We start from the raw sequence: 21,384 nt of genomic DNA, 5'->3' as shown, positions 1-21,384 counted from the left end.
AGTTGAGGTGCACATTTAATTCTGCCGTGATTTGGGCAGCCGTGGTTTTATGTTTTTTGGATACAATCCGGGTTAGCACCCGAACATCCCTTTCAGACAGCTTCCTCTTGCGTCCACAGTTAATCCTGTTGGATGTGGTTTGTCCTTCTTGGTGGTATGCTGACATTACCCTGGATACCGTGGCTCTCGATACATCACAAAGACTTGCTGTCTTGGTCACAGATGCGCCAGCAAGACGTGCACCAACAATTTGTCCTCTTTTGAACTCTGGTATGTCACCCATAATGTTGAGTGCATTGCAATATTTTGAGCAAAACTGTGCTCTTACCCTGCTAATTGAACCTTCACACTCTGCTCTTACTGGTGCAATGTGCAATTAATGAAGATTGGCCACCAGACTGGTCCAATTTAGCCATGAAACCTCCCACACTAAAATGACAGGTGTTTCAGTTATTTTGTCCAACCCCTGTATCTTTCTTTATATATACAGTGTATCACAAAAGTGAGTACACCCCTCACATTTCTGCAAATATTTCATTATATCTTTTCATGGGACAACACTATAGACATGAAACTTGGATATAACTTAGAGTAGTCAGTGTACAGCTTGTTTAGCAGTGTAGATTTACTGTCTTCTGAAAATAACTCAACACACAGCCATTAATGTCTAAATAGCTGGCAACGTAAGTGAGTACACCCCACAGTGAACATGTCCAAATTGTGCCCAAATGTGTCATTGTCCCTCCCTGGTGTCATGTGTCAAGGTCCCAGGTGTAAATGGGGAGCAGGGCTGTTAAATTTGGTGTTTTGGGTACAATTCTCTCATACTGGCCACTGGATATTCAACATGGCACCTCATGGCAAAGAACTCTCTGAGGATGTGAGAAATAGAATTGTTGCTCTCCACAAAGATGGCCTGGGCTATAAGAAGATTGCTAACACCCTGAAACTGAGCTACAGCATGGTGGCCAAGGTCATACAGCGGTTTTCCAGGACAGGTTCCACTCGGAACAGGCTTCGCCAGGGTCGACCAAAGAAGTTGAGTCCACGTGTTCGGCGTCATATCCAGAGGTTGGCTTTAAAAAATAGACACATGAGTGCTGCCAGCATTGCTGCAGAGGTTGAAGACGTGGGAGGTCAGCCTGTCAGTGCTCAGACCATACGCCGCACACTGCATCAACTCGGTCTGCATGGTCGTCATCCCAGAAGGAAGCTGACGCACAAGAAAGCCAGCAAAAAGTTTGCTGAAAACAAGCAGTCCAAGAACATGGATTACTGGAATGCCCTGTGGTCTGACGAGACCAAGATAAACTTGTTTGGCTCAGATGGTGTCCAGCATGTGTGGCGGCGCCCTGGTGAGAAGTACCAAGACAACTGTATCTTGCCTACAGTCAATCATGGTGGTGGTAGCATCATGGTCTTGGGCTGCATGAGTGTTGCTGGCACTGGGGAGCTGCAGTTCATTGAGGGAAACATGAATTCCAACATGTACTGTGACATTCTGAAACAGAGCATGATCCCCTCCCTTCGAAAACTGGGCCTCATGGCAGTTTTCCAACAGGATAACGACCCCAAACACAACCTCCAAGATGACAACTGCCTTGCTGAGGAAGCTGAAGGTAAAGGTGATGGACTAAACCCAATTGAGCACCTGTGGCGCATCCTCAAGTGGAAGGTGGAGGAGTTCAAGGTGTCTAACATCCACCAGCTCCATGATGTCATCATGGAGGAGTGGAAGAGGATTCCAGTAGCAACCCGTGCAGCTCTGGTGAATTCCATGCCCAGGAGGGTTAAGGCAGTGCTGGATAATAATGGTGGTCACACAAAATATTGACACTTTGGGCACAATTTGGACATGTTCACTGTGGGGTGTACTCACTTATGTTGCCAGCCATTTAGACATTAATGGCTGTGTGTTGAGTTATTTTCAGAAGACAGTAAATCTACACTGCTATACAAGTTGTACACTGACTACTCTAAGTTATATCCAAGTTTTATTTCTATAGTGTTGTCCCATGAAAAGATATAATAAAATATTTGCAGAAATGTGAGGGGTGTACTCACTTTTGTGATACACTGTATATATATACGTATACGTATACGTATATATATATATATATATATATATATATATATATATATATATATATATATATATATATATCCATCCATCCATCCATCCATCCATAAGCTGAGTTCTCACCACTCATTGTTGTTTACAGCGTCTCCAAACCCTGGTGTGTCCACAATGGTGAGTTTGAGCTTGACACCCTTCTCTTCAATATCTACAGTGTGTTTGGTTATCTCCACTGTCTGGTTTATACGCTCTGAAAGAAAGACAGACACAAAGAAGAGAAAAGAAACAAGCAATTAATATTAAAAATGCTATTTTGTTATATTTAAAGATTTCTTCTGCTCTAGAATCTATAGCAGTGTGATTTACACCACTCTAGCTAATTGGCGCATGGTGATCCTAGACTTGTGTGTAGCTGCCAGGCCAAATACAGACTGTAAAAAGAGATGTAACTGTTTCTATGCTTTCTAAACATATACAGTAGATATAGACATGGATTTAACAGGTATTTTTTACCCATTATTCTACACATAATTACCCATGATGATACAGTGAATGCATATTTAAAGTTCATTTTATTTATTAGAAACAAAAAACTGTTTGATTTAATTTTCCACGTCTGAGTCTATAACTGCACTGTCAGAACAAAAAAACAAGCCATGAAGTTCATGGAACTCTCTGTCTCCATTTCTATGCTCGAACTGCGGTAGATCAGAAAAGACGTAGATCAGAGAAAAGATATTACACAATATTTAAGGTAGTGAGTGTTTCCAACCTTAATTTAAAATGTAAGAAGCTTGGCTCAGCCTTTAACTTTCCTAAACCTGGCTGTCCAGCCAAATTAGGCAGACAGAACCAAACTGTTACTCTTTCACTGATCATGAAATGTCCTGTGCAGAGACTGGAGAACCTGTCTACAACAAACAACCCTTTTTCATATTTGACCCTTCTTATTCATCCATATTTGAAGAGAATGACTTTATTTGTCATATATACATATACAGGTGTACAGTACAATGAAGTTCTTGTTTTTGCCTATGCCAGCGTGTTTGGAAACTAGGGCTAGAGCGCAGGGTCAGCCACTGCATGGCGTCTCGCAACCTTTAAATTGATAGCCCAAAGCTCTACCCACTAGGTTACCATTTCGGTGGATTTGTGTGTGAGGCCAGTCTCACGCATGTAGAGTCATGCACTGATCTCTGTGTTCCTCACACCCTTTTTTAGTCCAGTCTTTTCCCACCCAGCTGACTAGTGGCCAGTTTTGTCTGCTGCAGACACAGGCAATTGTGACTGCTAGGGGGCGTCCAGCCTACCGGTAGCAGAGCTGAGATTCAAACTTGTAAAGTTCAGAATCCCAGCACCGGTGTGCTAGCAGAATAGCCCACTGTGCCACCTGGGTGCCCTTATTTTTCTAATTTAAAGAAAGTGACTTGATGATGGCATTTGTTGACAGTATTTTCATTACGACCCATTTTATTTCCAGTGTTCATCTATGAAGATTACATGACTGTATGTTGATTTTACTTGTTTACTTTTACTTACATTTTCGGCTTTTAGCAGACGCTTTTATCCAAAGCGACTTACAGTCTAAGCAATTGAGGGTTAAGAGCCTTGCTCAAGGGCCCAACAGTGGCAATCTGGCAGTGGTGGGGTTTGAACCAGTGACCTTCTGCTTACTAGTCCAGTACCTTAACCGCTAGGCTACAACTGCCCTACTTGTTAGTTAGAAGTTTGGCTAAAACAGTAAACACACTTGTACCTTCTGCATTTAGTAGTTTCCTGTCCTTGTAGAGGTCTGTGAGAAAAAGACTGTTAACTAGAGTAGACTTGCCCAAACCAGATTCACCTAAAACATGCATCCACACCCATGCATACACACACACACACACAAAGACAAAAGGCATGTTATCGATCAATACAAACAAGTCCTCGCTTGCCTTGAATATGACAGCTGACAATGACATCAGCAATCAGCTGTTGGGATAGTTTGGCTTACCTGCTACCATGAGGGTGAAGTCAAAGCCTTTCTTTACTGACTTTCTGTGGACCTGGTTTGGGAGTGTCGCAAAGCCGACATACTGCTTATCCTAGAGAAAGATCAGCACAGACAAATTTTGAAAACAGCACTGATAACATGACAATCACGACACAATACCAACCAACATTAAAAGCTACTGGCAGAAGTACAGTAGACCCTTGACTTACAAATTTAATTGGTTCTGAAGGGCTGTTCTTAAGTCAAAATGTTTGTTAGTTAAACCTATTTTTCCCATAAGAAATAATGTAAACAGAATTAATCCGGGCCAGACCTCCCAAACCACCCCCTTACCTAACCTCTCTAATGTCTTAAATTGTCTTTTTTGTTATAAATACAATTATATTTTCCCTTAAATCTTAAATTATAAAATAGACATTCTTGTAATAAACAATAAACAACAATACACAGTAGTACTGTACTGTACATAAAAACACACACATCACATTTCAGTACAGTACGTGTGCTGTACCATACACCATAATAATTTCCTTCTTTTTATATAAAAAGTATCTACCAGAAACAACAATAACTCTCATATTTCTCTATATAACAGTATTGTATTTTGTAGGTGTAATTGCACGAAAGAAAGAATAATTTACTGAGCCAAATTCCTTCTTCTCTCTCTCTCTCACTCACTGTCCCCTCTGTCTGATACACAGTGACAGCTACTGGCAGGAGTAATTATACAACACAACAAATAGTAACAGATTGTTTTATTTTCTCACCACTGCGCTTCCCTCTGCACATTCTTTGGGGACATTTTAATATTGAATTTTACAAAAATGAAGAAAACACCAGAAAAACACCGTCCACTGTCCGAATGTTCGCTCACTGTATATATGTATATATATATATATACAGTATATATATATATATATAGAGAGAGCGAGAGAGAGAGAGAGACGCTCGGAGTCAACTTGTTCGTGACGTCACGTGTTTCGCGAATTTCTGTTTGTAATCCGAAATTTGTTCAAACGTTAAGTTGAAAAAGATTCGTAACCCGAAATGTTCGTATGGTAAACCGTTCATAACTCAAGGGTCTACTGTATAAGAGAAACATACAAAAGCACAGCAATATTCATGGCCTGGTTCCTGCCACTGCAGAGAAAAACACTCTGCACTTCCGTGATTTGGATTGTAGGACTTACTCTTAACCCCCAACACTTTCACCAAAACTCTACCACCTTTTCATCCAATACAACTAGTCCTTCTCTTCAGGCTGATCACATACAGCCATTCATTCAAACCACTTACATGTTAACCTTGCCTACAACCAATTTCAGCATCCTAACAAGGTTAAGGCCTTCCAACCAACACCAACTTCAACCCCACTCGAGCATCTCCTAACTTACTTCTACATCCCTAAGAAGGCAAGAGCTTGGCCCTTGTCCATTAACCATCATCAAATCAAATCAAATTTTATAAATCAAACACACAGACTCTTCAGACCCAGCAGCGCCACCCACCTTCAACCCCAGAATGTATTTCACTCTTCCAGTTTTTAGTTTGCTTAGTTTCAGACTTTTTCCTTTGTCTCAGTGAAGCAACTAAAACAATTAATAAGTGCACTCATTGACTTTACTTAATATAAAAGAAACATACAAAAGCACAGCAATATTCATGGCCTGGTTCCTGCCACTGCAGAAAAAAAACGACTCTGTAACAGTAGCTCAGAGAGACAAGAACTCAAAACTGTCATGCACGTCCAGAAATAGAAGACAAATAGAAGATTACAGAATCAAAAGAAATCTGACGCCTTTTGTCCAGGAATGTAGACATTTCAGCAGGAAGCAGACTTGCAAATCCTGAATGTTGACAAACAAAAAAAACGGTCCATTGAATGTGAGTGAAAAGCTCTTTCAGAATCACATCTCAGACTGGCCAAACTGCTTCGTCTGCCAGCGCTACTCAGAACTAGTAATGAACATTTCCGTTGACTCTGTGGGTTGCGGAAGGCTGAAAACATTGACCCTGTATCCTCTGCACATCATACACACACACACATACACATACACATACACACAATCAGAAGATTCATCATTATCAAGGTCATACACACAAAATCTACAGAGATCTGGTGACCCTTTTCCACTGCATGGTACCCTGTTTATTATTTCATTTTTATTAACCTTTATTTAACCAGGAAGATCTCACTGAGATTAAGAATCTCTTTTTCAAGAGAGTCCTGGCCAAGAATGGTAGCAGCACACATCAGTTTCAAGACATAAAACATAAACAATTTTCACAGCACAGATGATAAAAACCATAATAAGTAGACTATAAGATAAAGAAGAGAGAGAGAGAGAGAGAGAGAGAGAGAGAGAGAGAGAGAGAGAGAGAGAGAGAGAGAGAGAGAGAGAGAGAAGAAGACACCCTAAACAGCTAAGAAGAGTCTTATGAATTAAAACATTTACAAAAAGATGCCTCTTATACATACTGTTATAGTATTGTCTTAAAAACATTCATAGAGACCAATTCCTTCAGATTCAAACCATTCTGTAGTTGGTTCCAGTCTGATGGAGCAGCAAACTGAAAAGATTTTTTACCAAGTTCTGTACGGACTTTAGGTAATTTTAGTTAAATTAAATCCTGAGAACGCAGCGAATAACCCCCTGTGGATTTCTTAACAATATAGGACAGGAGATAAGAGGGAAGCAAACCCAAAATTGCCTTATACACAAGATTATACCAGAGGCAAAGTCTGCGGGAGGATAAGGCAGTCCATCCAACACGGGCATACAGAACACAATGGTGGGTAAGAGCTCCAAGATTAGTAATAAAACGTAAGGCCCTGTGATAGACAGAATCCAACAAATGCAACACCTGGGAAGATGCATGCATATAAATTACATCACCAAAATCTAGGATGGACAAGAATGTAGCAGCAACAAGGTGTTTTTTTAGCCTCAAAAGAAAAACATGATTTAATTAAAAAAACAAAAAAAAACTCTAGTTTTAATTTCTTCACCAACTGATGGATATGGGGAGTAGAGGACAGTGCATGGTCTATAATAAAAACCTAGATATTTATACTGTGACAACATCTCAATCTGAGGTACCTTGAAATGTAACGATGGGTGGAAGAACCTCCGATTTAGACTTAGCATTATTAAATAACATTAGTTTTGATTGTGGTTTGGTATGTTGCATGATTACACATTAAGTGGTTGTCTTCACTGCTAAATAACACGTACTGTACCAAAGTAGCCGTGCTATATTTGGTTACCCTTCATGACTAGGTACCAAGCATACCAAAGCGGGCTGTGTGGATGGAGCGAGAAACAATGAAGACCATTGGTTTGTCAAACAGATTCGCCACTGAGTGAGACAATACAAGCAGCATTTTTAAAACACAACTGCATTAGATTTTATTAAAGTGGTGATTCGTGAAAATTATAATAACCTTAATTAGGGCTAGAGAAAACTAAACACCTTAACAACTGCAGCGGGGCAAAATGACAAGTGTCCACTTGTTGCTATTGCTGTTGTTTACAGTTACTGTGGTGTACTGTAGGGCAGTTGTAGCCTAGTGGTTAAGGTACTGGACTAGTAATCCGAAGGTCGCTGGTTCAAACCTCACCACTGCCAGGTTGCAGCTGTTGGGCCCTTAAGCAAGGCCCTTAACCCTTAATTGTTCAGACTGTATACTCTCACAGTACTGTAAGTCTCTTTGGATAAAGGCGTCTGCTAAATGCCAAAAATGTAAATGTAAATGTATGGCTCTCAGCGTCTGGTGGAGAACACTGTCAGAGCCTCACCTTCAGTGAACTCCTCCTGATTTCATGAGTGCTCTTGTGCAGTCGAAAATGAACAATAGCACAATACAGCATAGATCACACCTGGGCACTGCACATCCCGTCCTCTGGCTATCCCCAACCGGCCCGCATGAGGTCAGAGGTAATTACAAATCAGACGTAAATAAGTGATCGTCATAAATGCAATACAATGGCATTGTATTTCATTTGAAAGGAACTTTAAACAACGTAGGTTTCAATTTATGTGTGTGCGTGTGCGGGAGTGTATCCAGCTTCACCCTAATGTTCTGACAAACAGAACTGAGTGCGATTCATAGAAATGGTTTTAACAATACATGGACGTCTACGTATTTATTTACTGGAGTCGGGTGCAAAGCCGTTCAAGAATCAGAATTTAGATCGCCATTACGGCACTAAAGACACACAGAAATACAGGAACTTGATCACATCTGAAGCTATGCTAACTAAACTGCAAAAGCAACAAGGACTTTTTATTAAGTTTTACACATCCAGGACTGGTCTAGCTTTGTAAGTTACAAAAATAATATCCAACAATAACAAAGGACTGAAAAACAACAAATGAGGTAATTAGACTCCAAACAAAATAGCAATAGCACTGGGTAAAGTTAATTTAAAAACCTGCACATTTTGTTAACATCTGTTTTCTTGAAAGTTGATTAAATAGTGAAATAATGTTGATGTTTTTACTCTCCTGCTTTTCATTTTTATTTACTGATTGTAACAACTACTCTTAACAGTATGTAACGATACACTCTACCCACGATGCGATGCGATTCACGATACTGGGTTCACGATACGATTTTTTAAACTGAAATTGAAGTTTCCTTTTATTATTTCTCTTAAAAAAATAAAATAAATAAATGCTGTTTACAGTGAATATTGATTCATTTTACATGTCAAATCGATTTGAATCGTGGAATTTTTGAAACGGATTATTAACTGTATTGTGATGCATCGTTACATCTCTAGAACTGTACAATTTACTGCTGTTTATAAAGAGATACAATTAATATTGAGCAGAATTAAGTTCAGCCTATTGGTCCGGCCCTCAACATTCCCAGTTTCTACACTTCTCCCACTTCTACATCCCAAAGAAGATAAGAGCTTGTCAATGCTTGTCCATGAACCATCATCAAGTCAAATCAAATTTCTCAAATCAAACACTCAGACTCTTTATACCCCACAGCGCCACCCACCTTTAACCCCGGAATGTATGTCACTGTCCCAATTTTTTAGTTTGCTTAGTTTCAGACTTTTTCCTTTGTCTCAATGAAGCAACTAAAACAATTAATATATACACTCATTAACTTTACTTAATACAGAATATAGGTTAATACTGAACACGCACACACACACAAACACACACACACAACCTTTTGGCGAGTGGTCCTGCTTCTGGCACACAGCAGTTTCTCCACCAGCTTCTCCTGCAGCATAATGGCATCCATCCCAGTCCAGCACACTCAACCAAGCCAGAAATCCAGAGTCTGAACTTCCACAGAGTGTTCCTTAATCCTGGATACTTCCTTTTTACTGCCCCTTTTGTTCCCCTTTTTTCTGTCTGTGGCCCCTGACACTACTGCGTGTCCAGACAGGTAGAACAGAGGAATTCCAACGTAAAAAATGAGAAGGAGAAAGAAATTTGGCAGCAAGTGGTAGGAACGGCAAGGAGGTTTTTTTTTTTGCCAGACGAGAGGGGCGGAGTGAAGAAGGGAATCAAGAACACTCATTCATCCACTGTTCATGCCACTCTTTTTCCAGAGTAGAGCTGAGGTGCAGTGAACTCTAGTGTGTGTGTGTGTGTGTGTGTGTGTGTGTGTTTGACCACAGTTAGCAAGACTGGAGTCACGCCCTTCCTGCCAGTCCTCTCTTCTTATTCACAAAGCATTTTATGTGGAGTAATGAAACTCGGCTTTAGCCTCGCCCTCACGTCATTTAAGACGACATTTTTGAGGTTTGTTTGTTCATGTAAATGAGGTTTCACTATTAACTGCCCGTTTTATGCCCGTCTCATAGCACCAGATGTGCTGTTCTATTTTTTATTGGCTGCTCTTAACAGCTAATCCCTGAAAGCGTGCTGAACATGTGCACAATCGTTTTAAAACTCGCTCACCAAACTGCTAAAAGCACTGGCCTTTGTGTAACAGGTACAGGAATGTATCTGACAACAGTAAATGCCACTGTTATATGTAATAAACACACAACAATATTAGATATGAGTGTACTCTATATATACGAAGGATCTTCAAAAAGTTTCAGCCTTTTTATATTTTGGTTGGAAACGATGAGGGTGTCGTAGGAGGAGTAATCGGTTGTGTCTGAGAGACTGAGAGGCGCTTATAGTCCAGATTTACGGGGAAAAAGATTTTCATGTGATGATGATGTGAAAGCAGCACTGCATCAATGTCTACGCGCTCAACCAAAAACTTATTAGACACTCCTACCTAGTTGGTCCACTTCGTAGATGTAAAGTCAGAGACGATCGCTCATCTATTGCTGCTGTTTGAGTCGGTCATCTTCTAGGCCTTCATCAGTGGTCACAGGACGCTGCCCACGGGGAGCAGTTGGCTGGATATTTTTGGTTGGTGGACTATTCTCAGTCCAGCAGTGACAGTGAGGTATTTAAAAACTCCAGCAGTGCTGCTGTGTCTGATCCACTCATACCAGCACAACACACACTAACACACCACCACCATGTCAGTGTCACTGCAGTGCTGAGAATCTTCCACCACCTAAATAATACCTGCTCTGTGGGGGTCCTGACCATTTAAGAACAGCATGAAAGGAGGCTAACAAAGCAGGCAGAGAAACAGATGGACTACAGTCAGTAATTGTAGAACTACAAAGTGCTCCTACATGGTAAGTGAAGCTGATAAAATGGACAATGTGTGTAGAAACAAGGAGGTGGTTTTAATGTTATGGTGGTTAATGCTGATCAGTGTATTATTTATTGATTAGGATTTTAACGTCATTGTAACATCTCTTTGGTTACATTCATGACAGAAATGGTAGTTACTCATAACACAAGATTTATTTGTTCACAGGTTTAATATCAAACACAGTCATGGACAATTTTGTATCTCCAGTTCACCTCACTTGCACATCTTTGGACTGTGGGAGGAAACCGGAGCTCCCGGTGGAAACCCACACAGACATGGGGAGAACATGCAGCAACACACATTACAGCTTTGGCTAGCATTGCCTTCCAATTAATAATAATTGGATTAATAATAAACACACATTATTCAGCCATATTTTCTTCCTACTTTATTATGTCTTTACAAGCTACAGGTTATGTACCTCTTATAATCAGCACCTATTCTGCTGCACTGACAAGGACAACGATGCTCCATTGGAATACTCAACAAATAAAACTGGTAAAGAGAACAATTGCGTTTTTATTGTTAACCAAAAGAGGGCACTCCTGTATTTACAGAGATCTGAGCTTTTATATCCTAGACTTAGGCACTTTGTAAAAAATCACTAAATTTCAGGACTGCTGAAGTTGCAGTGACTCTTAACCAACCTCTGAACTTCATAAGTAACCACTCATGCAAAACGGAATGAATTTAATCCTGCTGCTTGGCAGTTCTCATAAGACATTTAGCACAGTGGTGGCAGAGATTCCTCTTGTTTTAGCACAGACAGTAAACACACTGGGTTATTATTGGACTGAATCCACTAAACAATAACCCATGATAACTGTGACAGCAGATTTTGAATATGCACTGGCCGCATTCTGAGATGATGCTTGAAACTACAAACAACAGCTCATTCTATTCATGGAGCACATAAATACAGCGTTCCTAATAAATGTGCTACCATGTTCTGGACCGTGGTTCTTGAAACAATCAGAGCCTTAGATACTGTTTCATATCCTTGCTCTGATTAATGCCTTGCCACAGTTTGGACTCCCACAGACAGTTGCTTGGATTGTATGGCTTGTTGTTTGTCCTGACAATGCTGTGTAAATTATGTGCATTATAAAACAAGCTGTGTGCCTTTCTAAACCATGTCCAGTCAATTCAAAATGCATGAGGTGGACATCAATGGAGTTGTAGACGCAAATAAGATCCAACTGAACACAATTCAGAGTGCCACAGCAAAGGATTTTGTCAATGAGAAATTTCAGTTTTTTATATTTAATTAGCAAAAACTGAAATTTTATTTCAATAAACTATACAACGTGTTTGTTAATTGTCTGTTCTATCACTGCTTTATTCTTATTATGGTTGTGGTGGGTACAATTCACCAGGCAAAAGGCTGGACAGGTCGCCAGTCCATCACAGGACACACACACACACACACACACACACACACACACACATACCCACTTAGGGTAATTTTAGTAGTTTCAATTAACCTGACTGCACATATTTCACTGTGTGAGGAAACCGAAGGAAGCTCCCGAAGGAAATGCAAAGAGACACGGGGAGAACATACAAACTCCACACAGGGAAGTGAACAAGGACTTTCTTGCTGTGAGGTTACAGCCCTACCTTCTGACCCATTATGTCGTCCTTTAAGTGTAGACTGATATGTAAAAATATCCATTAATCTCAATTAATTAAAAATTACCAATTACCAATAACCAATTATCTCCATTCAGTACCAAATCCACAACAAAAGTGTGCTAAAGGTGAAGGCTTCTGAATCAACTGTATTTTAAACAGTATGGACACATTTAAAAAGTTAAAATACAGATGTAACCCTTTTGTTTTTAAAGAATACATTAATATAAATGTATTTTTTTAAGTAAATGAGATAGAAATGAGAAGAGAGCAGCAATGGGGGAAAGTAGGGGGTCAGGACTTCTAAAAGGAGGGGAACAGATGTCCCATTAAGACACAGGAGCTCCTAGTCAGCCCCTCCCGAACACATGCACCCTCATACACTGTCCAGCTGCCAGTCCTATAAACCCCCTGCGGTCTCTTAAACACACATGCACGCACGCACACGCACACACACATTGATGATACACATTAACAACCACACTTTTGGTTGGATAAGGTATTTGACCCCTTCCAATTTATATTTATATTATCATTACTTTGTCATATTTAAATGTTTCGGATCAAGACTATTTTTACTTTATATATTTAAACATGATTTAAATGGCCATTCAATATATTTTCATAAAGTTTGGATTTAACAGGAATGTGTTAAGAGTGGCTCCCCTATTATTTTCTAGTAGATTTGTTCCGCACTAATGTTCAGTTAATAGCTGCGGTCTTGTTTCAGATCCTCCAACTAATTTCAAAATATGTTAAAAACAAGAGCCATTTCATAAAGATAACATTTTATTCAATATCTACATCATCATGTGACAAAAGATGCCCCCTTTGCTACTAAAGTAACCAGTTAACCATAGGCATAATTTGCATTAATGTGAGAGTTGCAGGGCACAAAATTCTGCTGATTAAATAGAACACAACGGCTCGTCTAGATTCTCTTCAAGACTTTTAAAATAATATTCTGTAGACGATGAGACAGAGGTGGAATTTTTGCAAGACATGGGTCTTGTAACATCTTGCATAAAGCAACACCATAAGAACATCCCACCGTAAGAACATCATACCAACAAACATGGTGGTGGTAGTGTGATGGTCTGGGGCTGCTTCGCTTTCGCAGGACCTGGATGACTCTACTCCTTATCTACTATTCCTATAAATTGTAAAGAAGAATGTTTGCCAATCAGATCGCATTCTAAAAATCAAGCGGAATTGAATTATGGTGTGGAAAAATGATCCGAAGCACACAAGCAAGTCCTTGGGCCACATCCGAATGGGTTAAAAGAAACAAAATTAAGATGTTTAGGTGTAATGAAATGCAACTGAAATGCTACAAGACCCTGAACAGGTAGTTCATACTTAAAACCCTAAAGTAGCCAAATTAAAACAATTCAAAAAGAAGAGTGGGCCAAACGTCCTCCACAGGCATGTAAAAGACCAACTACTGCAAACGTTTGATAGCAATGGTTACTGCCAAAAGTGGCTCAACCAGTTCACAGGTTTAGGGGACAATTACTTTGGTATATGGGTGATATACATTTTAAATAAATGAGTGGAAATGAGTAAATAAATAAGTGGAAAGATCAATTAAACGCTGCAGAAGTAACAGCGGATGGTAAGTACTGGTTGGTAGCAATCGCTCATCGTTTGCGGCTTAGAAGTTGGAAAACCGCGTAGTCTCTGATATGAAGCATAGATGTTAAGTTCCTCTGGTAGAAACTGCTAGTGAGGATTTATCAGGAAGGAGAGAAGGGAATTATGGGAAAATTGCCATATTTCATAATATCACAATGCTCTACATTTACAGCATTTAGCAGGCGCCTATATTCAAAGCAACTTACTGTACTCTGACAGTATACTGTAGTCTGAGCAATGGAGGGTTAAGGACCTTGCTCAAGGGCTCAACAGCAGCAACCTGGCAGTGGTGGGGCTGCTCTAGCCAAAGACTATAATCCTATGCCTTAACCAGAGCAATAAAACTCAGTCAAGTTATTTTATGTCCATGTACGAGTGCACACCACCCACACATACACAAACAGATGTAATGTGACCTTTTTAATCAGACATCTTAAATATCAAAGACTTCAAATGGCATGACTCCTGTAACATTTACTTTCTAAGCTTTGACACCAGCAACATATCAGCTGTACACAGAACAAGAAAGGAAACAAAAGGACTGAGACAGTGAGTACAGTAGTACTGGAGAGTGCATGCATGTGTGAGAGTAGGTGGGTGGATTCTGTTGCATTTCTGCCTGTATGTGGGTTGGAAGTGTTTGAGTTCTGGTCTGTGCCGCTGACAGCTCGACGTCTGTGTGTAAGCTAAGTATGCATGCAATGATGGATCACAAGTACAATTAAACCAGCTTGAATTCAACCCTAAAGATAGACGAAATAAAAAAAAAAACTCAGAATGGAGACATGATGACCCAACAGCTTGTGCACATGTGACCTCTTTTGCAAGTCTTTGGCCCAGCAGAATTACTGTAAAAGTTACATAATCATATCTAGAGAAATACATTCACACACACGGATACAGATACACACGCTTAAAGAAAACCACTGTGAAATGTTTCTACCACCACAAGACTCTAGTCCCAGTTAGATGTGATAAAGCCAGGAATTTGTGTATATATCTCCAAAACTGTAAGGTGTCTGAGCATACCTTAATCACAACATATTTCACCTAATCTTAACCCAGTGCATCTGCAGTGTACAGGAAATTACCATGAGAAACAATTCTGACACATTTCCCTGTACTAGAAAACAAACTGTACTAAGAAAAGAAGAAGAATAAATGTAATGTATTGCCAAGTCAAGTCAAATCAAATAAATTTATATAGCGCTTTTTACAATGGACATTGTCTCAAAGCAACTTCACAGAATCCAGGACCAACAGACCAAAAACCCCTGTTGAACAAGCTGAGGGCGGCAGTTACAATAACAAAAACTCTCTCAAAAATACAGGAAGAACCAGACTCAGCAGGGACCCCCATCATCCTTGGGTAATGCCAAAGCTTTGAAAAAAATGCAATGTTTTTCAGTAAAACCATTACGAGAAATAAACAAAGACAAAACTGGATGAATCCTGCATCCTCTATGAATTGTTTGGAGTTAAATTCTCCCACTGCATGATACAGACACTGTGACATCACTGGTCACTTTTTCCTCATAAGGTTTAAGGAATAATAAGAAAAATTTTCTTCAGTTTTCTACAGTTTTGTCTTCAACAAAAAATAGACAAAAGATGACAGTTCTTCTTTAAGGTCAATTTTTAGTCAATGGCAAGAGTGTTTTACACTGTTTTTGTTTTTGCTAATGGTAAACATAAATGCAGTGACATTACAATGTGCACCAACTCTTGTTTTATATACAGTATATATATATATATATATATATATATATATATATATATATATATATACAGTGTATCACAAAAGTGAGTACACCCCTCACATTTCTGCAAATATTTCATTATATCTTTTCATGGGACAACACTATAGAAATAAAACTTGGATATAACTTAGAGTAGTCAGTGTACAGCTTGTATAGCAGTGTAGATTTACTGTCTTCTGAAAATAACTCAACACAGCCATTAATGTCTAAATGGCTGGCAACATAAGTGAGTACACCCCACAGTGAACATGTCCAAATTGTGCCCAAAGTGTCAATATTTTGTGTGACCACCATTATTATCCAGCACTGCCTTAACCCTCCTGGGCATGGAATTCACCAGAGCTGCACAGGTTGCTACTGGAATCCTCTTCCACTCCTCCATGATGACATCACGGAGCTGGTGGATGTTAGACACCTTGAACTCCTCCACCTTCCACTTGAGGATGCGCCACAGGTGCTCAATTGGGTTTAGTCCATCACCTTTACCTTCAGCTTCCTCAGCAAGGCAGTTGTCATCTTGAAGGTTGTGTTTGGGGTCGTTATCGTGTTGGAAAACTGCCATGAGGCCCAGTTTTCGAAGGGAGGGGATCATGCTCTGTTTCAGAATGTCACAGTACATGTTGGAATTCATGTTTCCCTCAATGAACTGCAGCTCCCCAGTGCCTGCAGCACTCATGCAGCCCAAGACCATGATGCTACCACCACCATGCTTGACTGTAGGCAAGATACAGTTGTCTTGGTACTTCTCACCAGGGCGCCGCCACACATGCTGGACACCATCTGAGCCAAACAAGTTTATCTTGGTCTCGTCAGACCACAGGGCATTCCAGTAATCCATGTTCTTGGACTGCTTGTTTTCAGCAAACTGTTTGCGGGCTTTCTTGTGCGTCAGCTTCCTTCTGGGATGACGACCATGCAGACCGAGTTGATGCAGTGTGCGGTGTATGGTCTGAGCACTGACAGGCTGACCTCCCACGTCTTCAACCTCTGCAGCAATGCTGGCAGCACTCATGTGTCTATTTTTTAAAGCCAACCTCTGGATATGATGCCGAACACGTGGACTCAACTTCTTTGGTCGACCCTGGCGAAGCCTGTTCCGAGTGGAACCTGTCCTGGAAAACCGCTGTATGACCTTGGCCACCATGCTGTAGCTCAGTTTCAGGGTGTTAGCAATCTTCTTATAGTCCAGGCCATCTTTGTGGAGAGCAACAATTCTATTTCTCGCATCCTCAGAGAGTTCTTTGCCATGAGGTGCCATGTTGAATATCCAGTGGCCAGTATGAGAGAATTGTACCCAAAACACCAAATTTAACAGCCCTGCTCCCCATTTACACCTGGGACCTTGACACATGACACCAGGGAGGGACAACGACACATTTGGGCACAATTTGGACACAATTTGGACATGTTCACTGTGGGGTGTACTCACTTATGTTGCCAGCTATTTAGACATTAATGGCTGTGTGTTGAGTTATTTTCAGAAGACAGTAAATCTACACTGCTATACAAGCTGTACACTGACTACTCTAAGTTATATCCAAGTTTCATGTCTATAGTGTTGTCCCATGAAAAGATATAATGAAATATTTGCAGAAATGTGAGGGGTGTACTCACTTTTGTGATACACTGTGTATATATATTATGCGTTTTTCTCCTATTTTCTCCCAATTTAGTGTAGTCAATTTGTCTCCCGCTGCTGTGGGATCCCCGATTTTTTTGCAGTTGAAGAGGGTATATTGCTGCTCACACCTCCTCCGACCCGCACGCAGCCCTTAGCGGAACAATTTTCTACCCATGAGCTCTGCACAGGTGCCTCTATCCACCAATCAGGGTCCTTACACAGCACTTTTGAAGACCCTGCCCACATATTCCGGTCATCCCTCCCTGCAGGCACTGCCAATTATCCCTGCTAGATGGCGCCCAGCCGACCTGTGGTGCTGGTGTGCTAGCAGAATATCCCGCTGCGCCACCTGAGCACCCCAACTCTTGTTTAATTTAATATGCGAGCAAGATGTGCTCAGAATAACCATTTTGTCTGATAGGCCGTTGGATTATAACCAATCAATAACAAGCAGAGCATCAAACTCGTCCTAATGACTGAAAAGTCCTAATGGTGCAAAATCTAAGCAGGCAAGGGGTAAAGCATGCTAGCCCAACAGTGCTGACATATCAAGCTGACAAGTTCAGATGTCAGCTCTGCTAACATTCGACCAGGCCAATACATGGATAACGATTGGCTCATCCAAGGGTGGGATTGCCAGAGGACAGTGGTCAGATTGAGAGTTCAAATCCCAGCTCTGCCATGCAGCCACTGTTGGACCCTTGAGCAAGGCCCTTAACCCTCTCTGCTCCAGTGGGCTGTACAATGGCTGACCCTGCACTCTGACCCCAGCTTCCAAACAAGCTGGGATATGCGAGGAAAGAATTTAGTTGTACTGTACACCTGTATGTGTATATACGACAAATAAAGGCATTCTATTCTTCTTTTTCTAGAAGGGATTCCTCATAACTGCTGCAATTACAACCTCTGCTGGCTGGTCTCCTGCACAATGAGACGGGGGATAATGGGGATCAGTGCGAGACTCAAAGTGCGTGAAAAAAAGCGCCTGGCTACTGCATCCATGTTGGAGGGACCATGTGATAGTCATGGCCCTCCTCGATCAGGAATGAAGGTCTGCAGCAGTAGAGGTGGAAATACAGATGGAGAAAATGCATTAAAAATCTAAAGAGGTATAGATTACTGGAATCAACACATATGACACTGGAGCTAAAATATTTGGTACTGGGACTTTTTGACAATGGTCTGCACCATTCTACCCAGTAAGGGGTATTACTTTGCAAATATCTTTTACCTTAAGGATGAAGTTTTGACACTTTAAAACCTTAGACACTTACATACACACCAATCAGCCATAACATTAAAACCACCTCTTTGTTTCTACACTCACTGTCCATTTAATCAGCTCCACTTACCATATAGAAGCACTTTGTAGTTCTACAATTACTGACTGTAGTCCATCTGTTTCTCTGCATACTTTGTTAGCCCCCTTTTATGCTGTTCTTCAATGGTCAGGACCCCCACAGGACCACTACAGAGCAGGTATTATTTAGGTGGTGGATCATTCTCAGCACTGCAGTGACACTGACATGGTGGTGGTGTGTTAGTGTGTGTTGTGCTGGTATGAGTGGATCAGACACAGCAGCGCTGCTGGAGTTTTTAAATACCGTGTCCACTCACTGTCCACTCTATTAGACACTCCTACCTCGTTGGTCCACCTTGTAGATGTAAAGTCAGAGACGATCGCTCATCTATTGCTGCTGTTTGAGTTGGTCATTTTCTAGACCTTCAACAGTGGTCACAGGACGCTGCCCACGGGGCGCTGTTGGCTGGATAATTTTGGTTGGTGGACTATTCTCAGTCCAGCAGTGACAGTGAGGTGTTTAAAAATTCCAGCAGCATTGCTGTGTCTTATCCACTCATACCAGCACAACACACACTAACACACCACCACCATGTCAGTGTCACAGCAGTGCTGAGAATGATCCTTCACCCAAATAATACCTGCTCTGTGGTGGTCTTGTGGAGGTCCTGACCATTGAAGAACATTGAAAGGGGGCTAACAAATCATGCAGAGAAATAGATGGACTACAGTCAGTAATTGTAGAACTACAAAGTGCATTTATATGCTAAGTGGAGCTGATAAAATGGACAGTGAGTGTAGAAACAAGGAGGTGGTTTTAACGTTATGGCTGATCGGTGTATTATAACTGCATATTGTTTTTTGATAAAATTATTGTCCAGGGTAGTCAACAGCAGCCAGCAGAGGATACACAAACAGTTAAAATGCTGGGGTACACGTTTAACCCTATAGACTGGGACATAATGTACAAGATTGGTGGTGTCTTGGCCAGGGAAGGAGGTCGCATCGTGGATTGTTTAGTAACCATAATGAAGGCAGCAGTGGTGGTTTGTGCATCACAATGATCCCATTACATTGCATCTCTATTCAGCAGAAAAATCTTCCAGAAACCAGATCTACTGCTGCAGCTCAGCATCAGCACCATGTAGGTTGCTGAGAGGACTTTAGGACTGAGCATCTCTGAGTTGAGCCTGAGCACCATAATATGGTGACCACGCCATTCATTTGGAACGCTTTAACAGAGGCCAGGCTAATTAGACTAGACATGATGCTCATGTAACATGAAGGGAAAGGAAAAAGGCTGATCGAATCAGGCAAATCAAGTAGCCTTAGAATATGATTCAAACCTGCTAATCTAACATGCAAAACAGAGACACCCATACAAAAGGACATTGTGTTAAAACCGATAAGGAGAAATAGGCTCGGTGCGTCTGCTGGCACCAGCTCGAACAGAAAACGCCCTCCAAATTATCCTTCGGTTATCAGTGTCATTTAACGGAATTGCATTATACATTACAAAAGCAAGAAAAGGCAAAAACGTGACTGGTTTAAGGGGAATAAATGGCAGTACCTCGCTGTCCTCTGAGGAAGCGGCGCAGCAGCATCACAGCAGCAGTAGCAGGTGCAGGGACGGACGCACAGGGATGCGCGCACAGCGATGCGCATAATACACCCACACACAGAGAAAACAGTTACATCAAAATAATATAACGTTATACAGAATAGAGAACTGTGTGATATAAAGCATTTACAGCTAATTACCGGATTTAATTAGGCGGCTCTTGTATCGCGTATTAGCTGTCATGTTGTTCTGTGCGCGCAGGGTCCGGGTTCGGTTCTCTCACTGCTCAGGCCTCTGCGCTCGATCTCCTCTTTCCTTCCTCCGGGAATCCCAGGCAGGGCGTCCAGCACCGCGTCATCAGATAAACCCCGCCCACTGGGACTCAAACTGGTTACCAGTAACGTCATGTTCTTCCCAACATGACCTCTGACTCATGAGAACAGAAGATTATCCTTGTTCTTTCAGGTTACCTAGATGTTTTTTGGCAAATACGCAATGAGACAGGGGACAGTTGCAGTTTAGTGGTTAAGGTACTGAACTAATAATCAAAAGGTTGCTGGTACAAGCCCCACCACTGCCAAGTTCAGAATCAGAATTAGCTTTATTCACCAAGTATGTTTACACACACAAGGATTTTGTTTCCACCTGTTGTTAGCTCTTTAAAATATACAAACAATACAATATACTGCTGTTTATCAGGATTTTAACATCATGTTTTACACACCTTGGTTACATTCATGACAGGAACGGTAGTCACTCACAAGGTTAAAACAAACACAGTCATGGACAATGTAGTATCTCCAATTCACCTCACTTGCATGTCTTTGGACTGTGGGAGGAAACCAGAGCACCCAGAGTAAATCCACACAGACACGGGGAGAACATGCAAACTCCACACAGAACGGACCCGGAACGCCCCACCTGAGGATCGAACCCAGGACCTTCTTGCTGTGAGGCGACAGTGCTACCCACTTAGCCGCCCAAGCGTCTGCTGAATGCCACAAATGTAAATGAGCTTTTGTGTTTTTTTGTTTTTTTTTATCAGCAGTGGTTTGTGCCTTTTAAATCTCTCATGGATGCCATTTTTGTCCAGTTTTTTTCTCACAGT

General features: G+C 41.1%; 1 protein-coding gene across 1 annotated transcript in view; it reads right to left on the bottom strand.

Moving 5' to 3' along the window:
* The window catches only part of septin5a (septin 5a), a 26,843-nt gene extending 6,506 nt beyond the window's left edge, over nucleotides 1–20,337 (bottom strand). Inside the window, exons 1-4 of the mRNA XM_062998291.1 lie at nucleotides 20,286–20,337; nucleotides 4,071–4,161; nucleotides 3,834–3,920; nucleotides 2,204–2,327 (exon numbers count right to left, since the gene is read on the bottom strand). Coding sequence (XP_062854361.1) covers nucleotides 2,204–2,327; nucleotides 3,834–3,920; nucleotides 4,071–4,080 — 221 coding nt within the window. The 5' untranslated portion in view covers nucleotides 4,081–4,161; nucleotides 20,286–20,337. The remainder of the gene's footprint in view (nucleotides 1–2,203; nucleotides 2,328–3,833; nucleotides 3,921–4,070; nucleotides 4,162–20,285) is intronic.
* Between the last annotated feature and the right edge of the window lie 1,047 nt (nucleotides 20,338–21,384).

This window comes from Trichomycterus rosablanca, chromosome 7, assembly GCF_030014385.1.
Source record: "Trichomycterus rosablanca isolate fTriRos1 chromosome 7, fTriRos1.hap1, whole genome shotgun sequence".
Classification (NCBI taxonomy): Eukaryota; Metazoa; Chordata; class Actinopteri; order Siluriformes; family Trichomycteridae; genus Trichomycterus; species Trichomycterus rosablanca.
The sequence above is the reverse complement of the archived record's forward strand: the minus strand, read 5'-3'. Positions and strand labels throughout refer to the sequence as shown.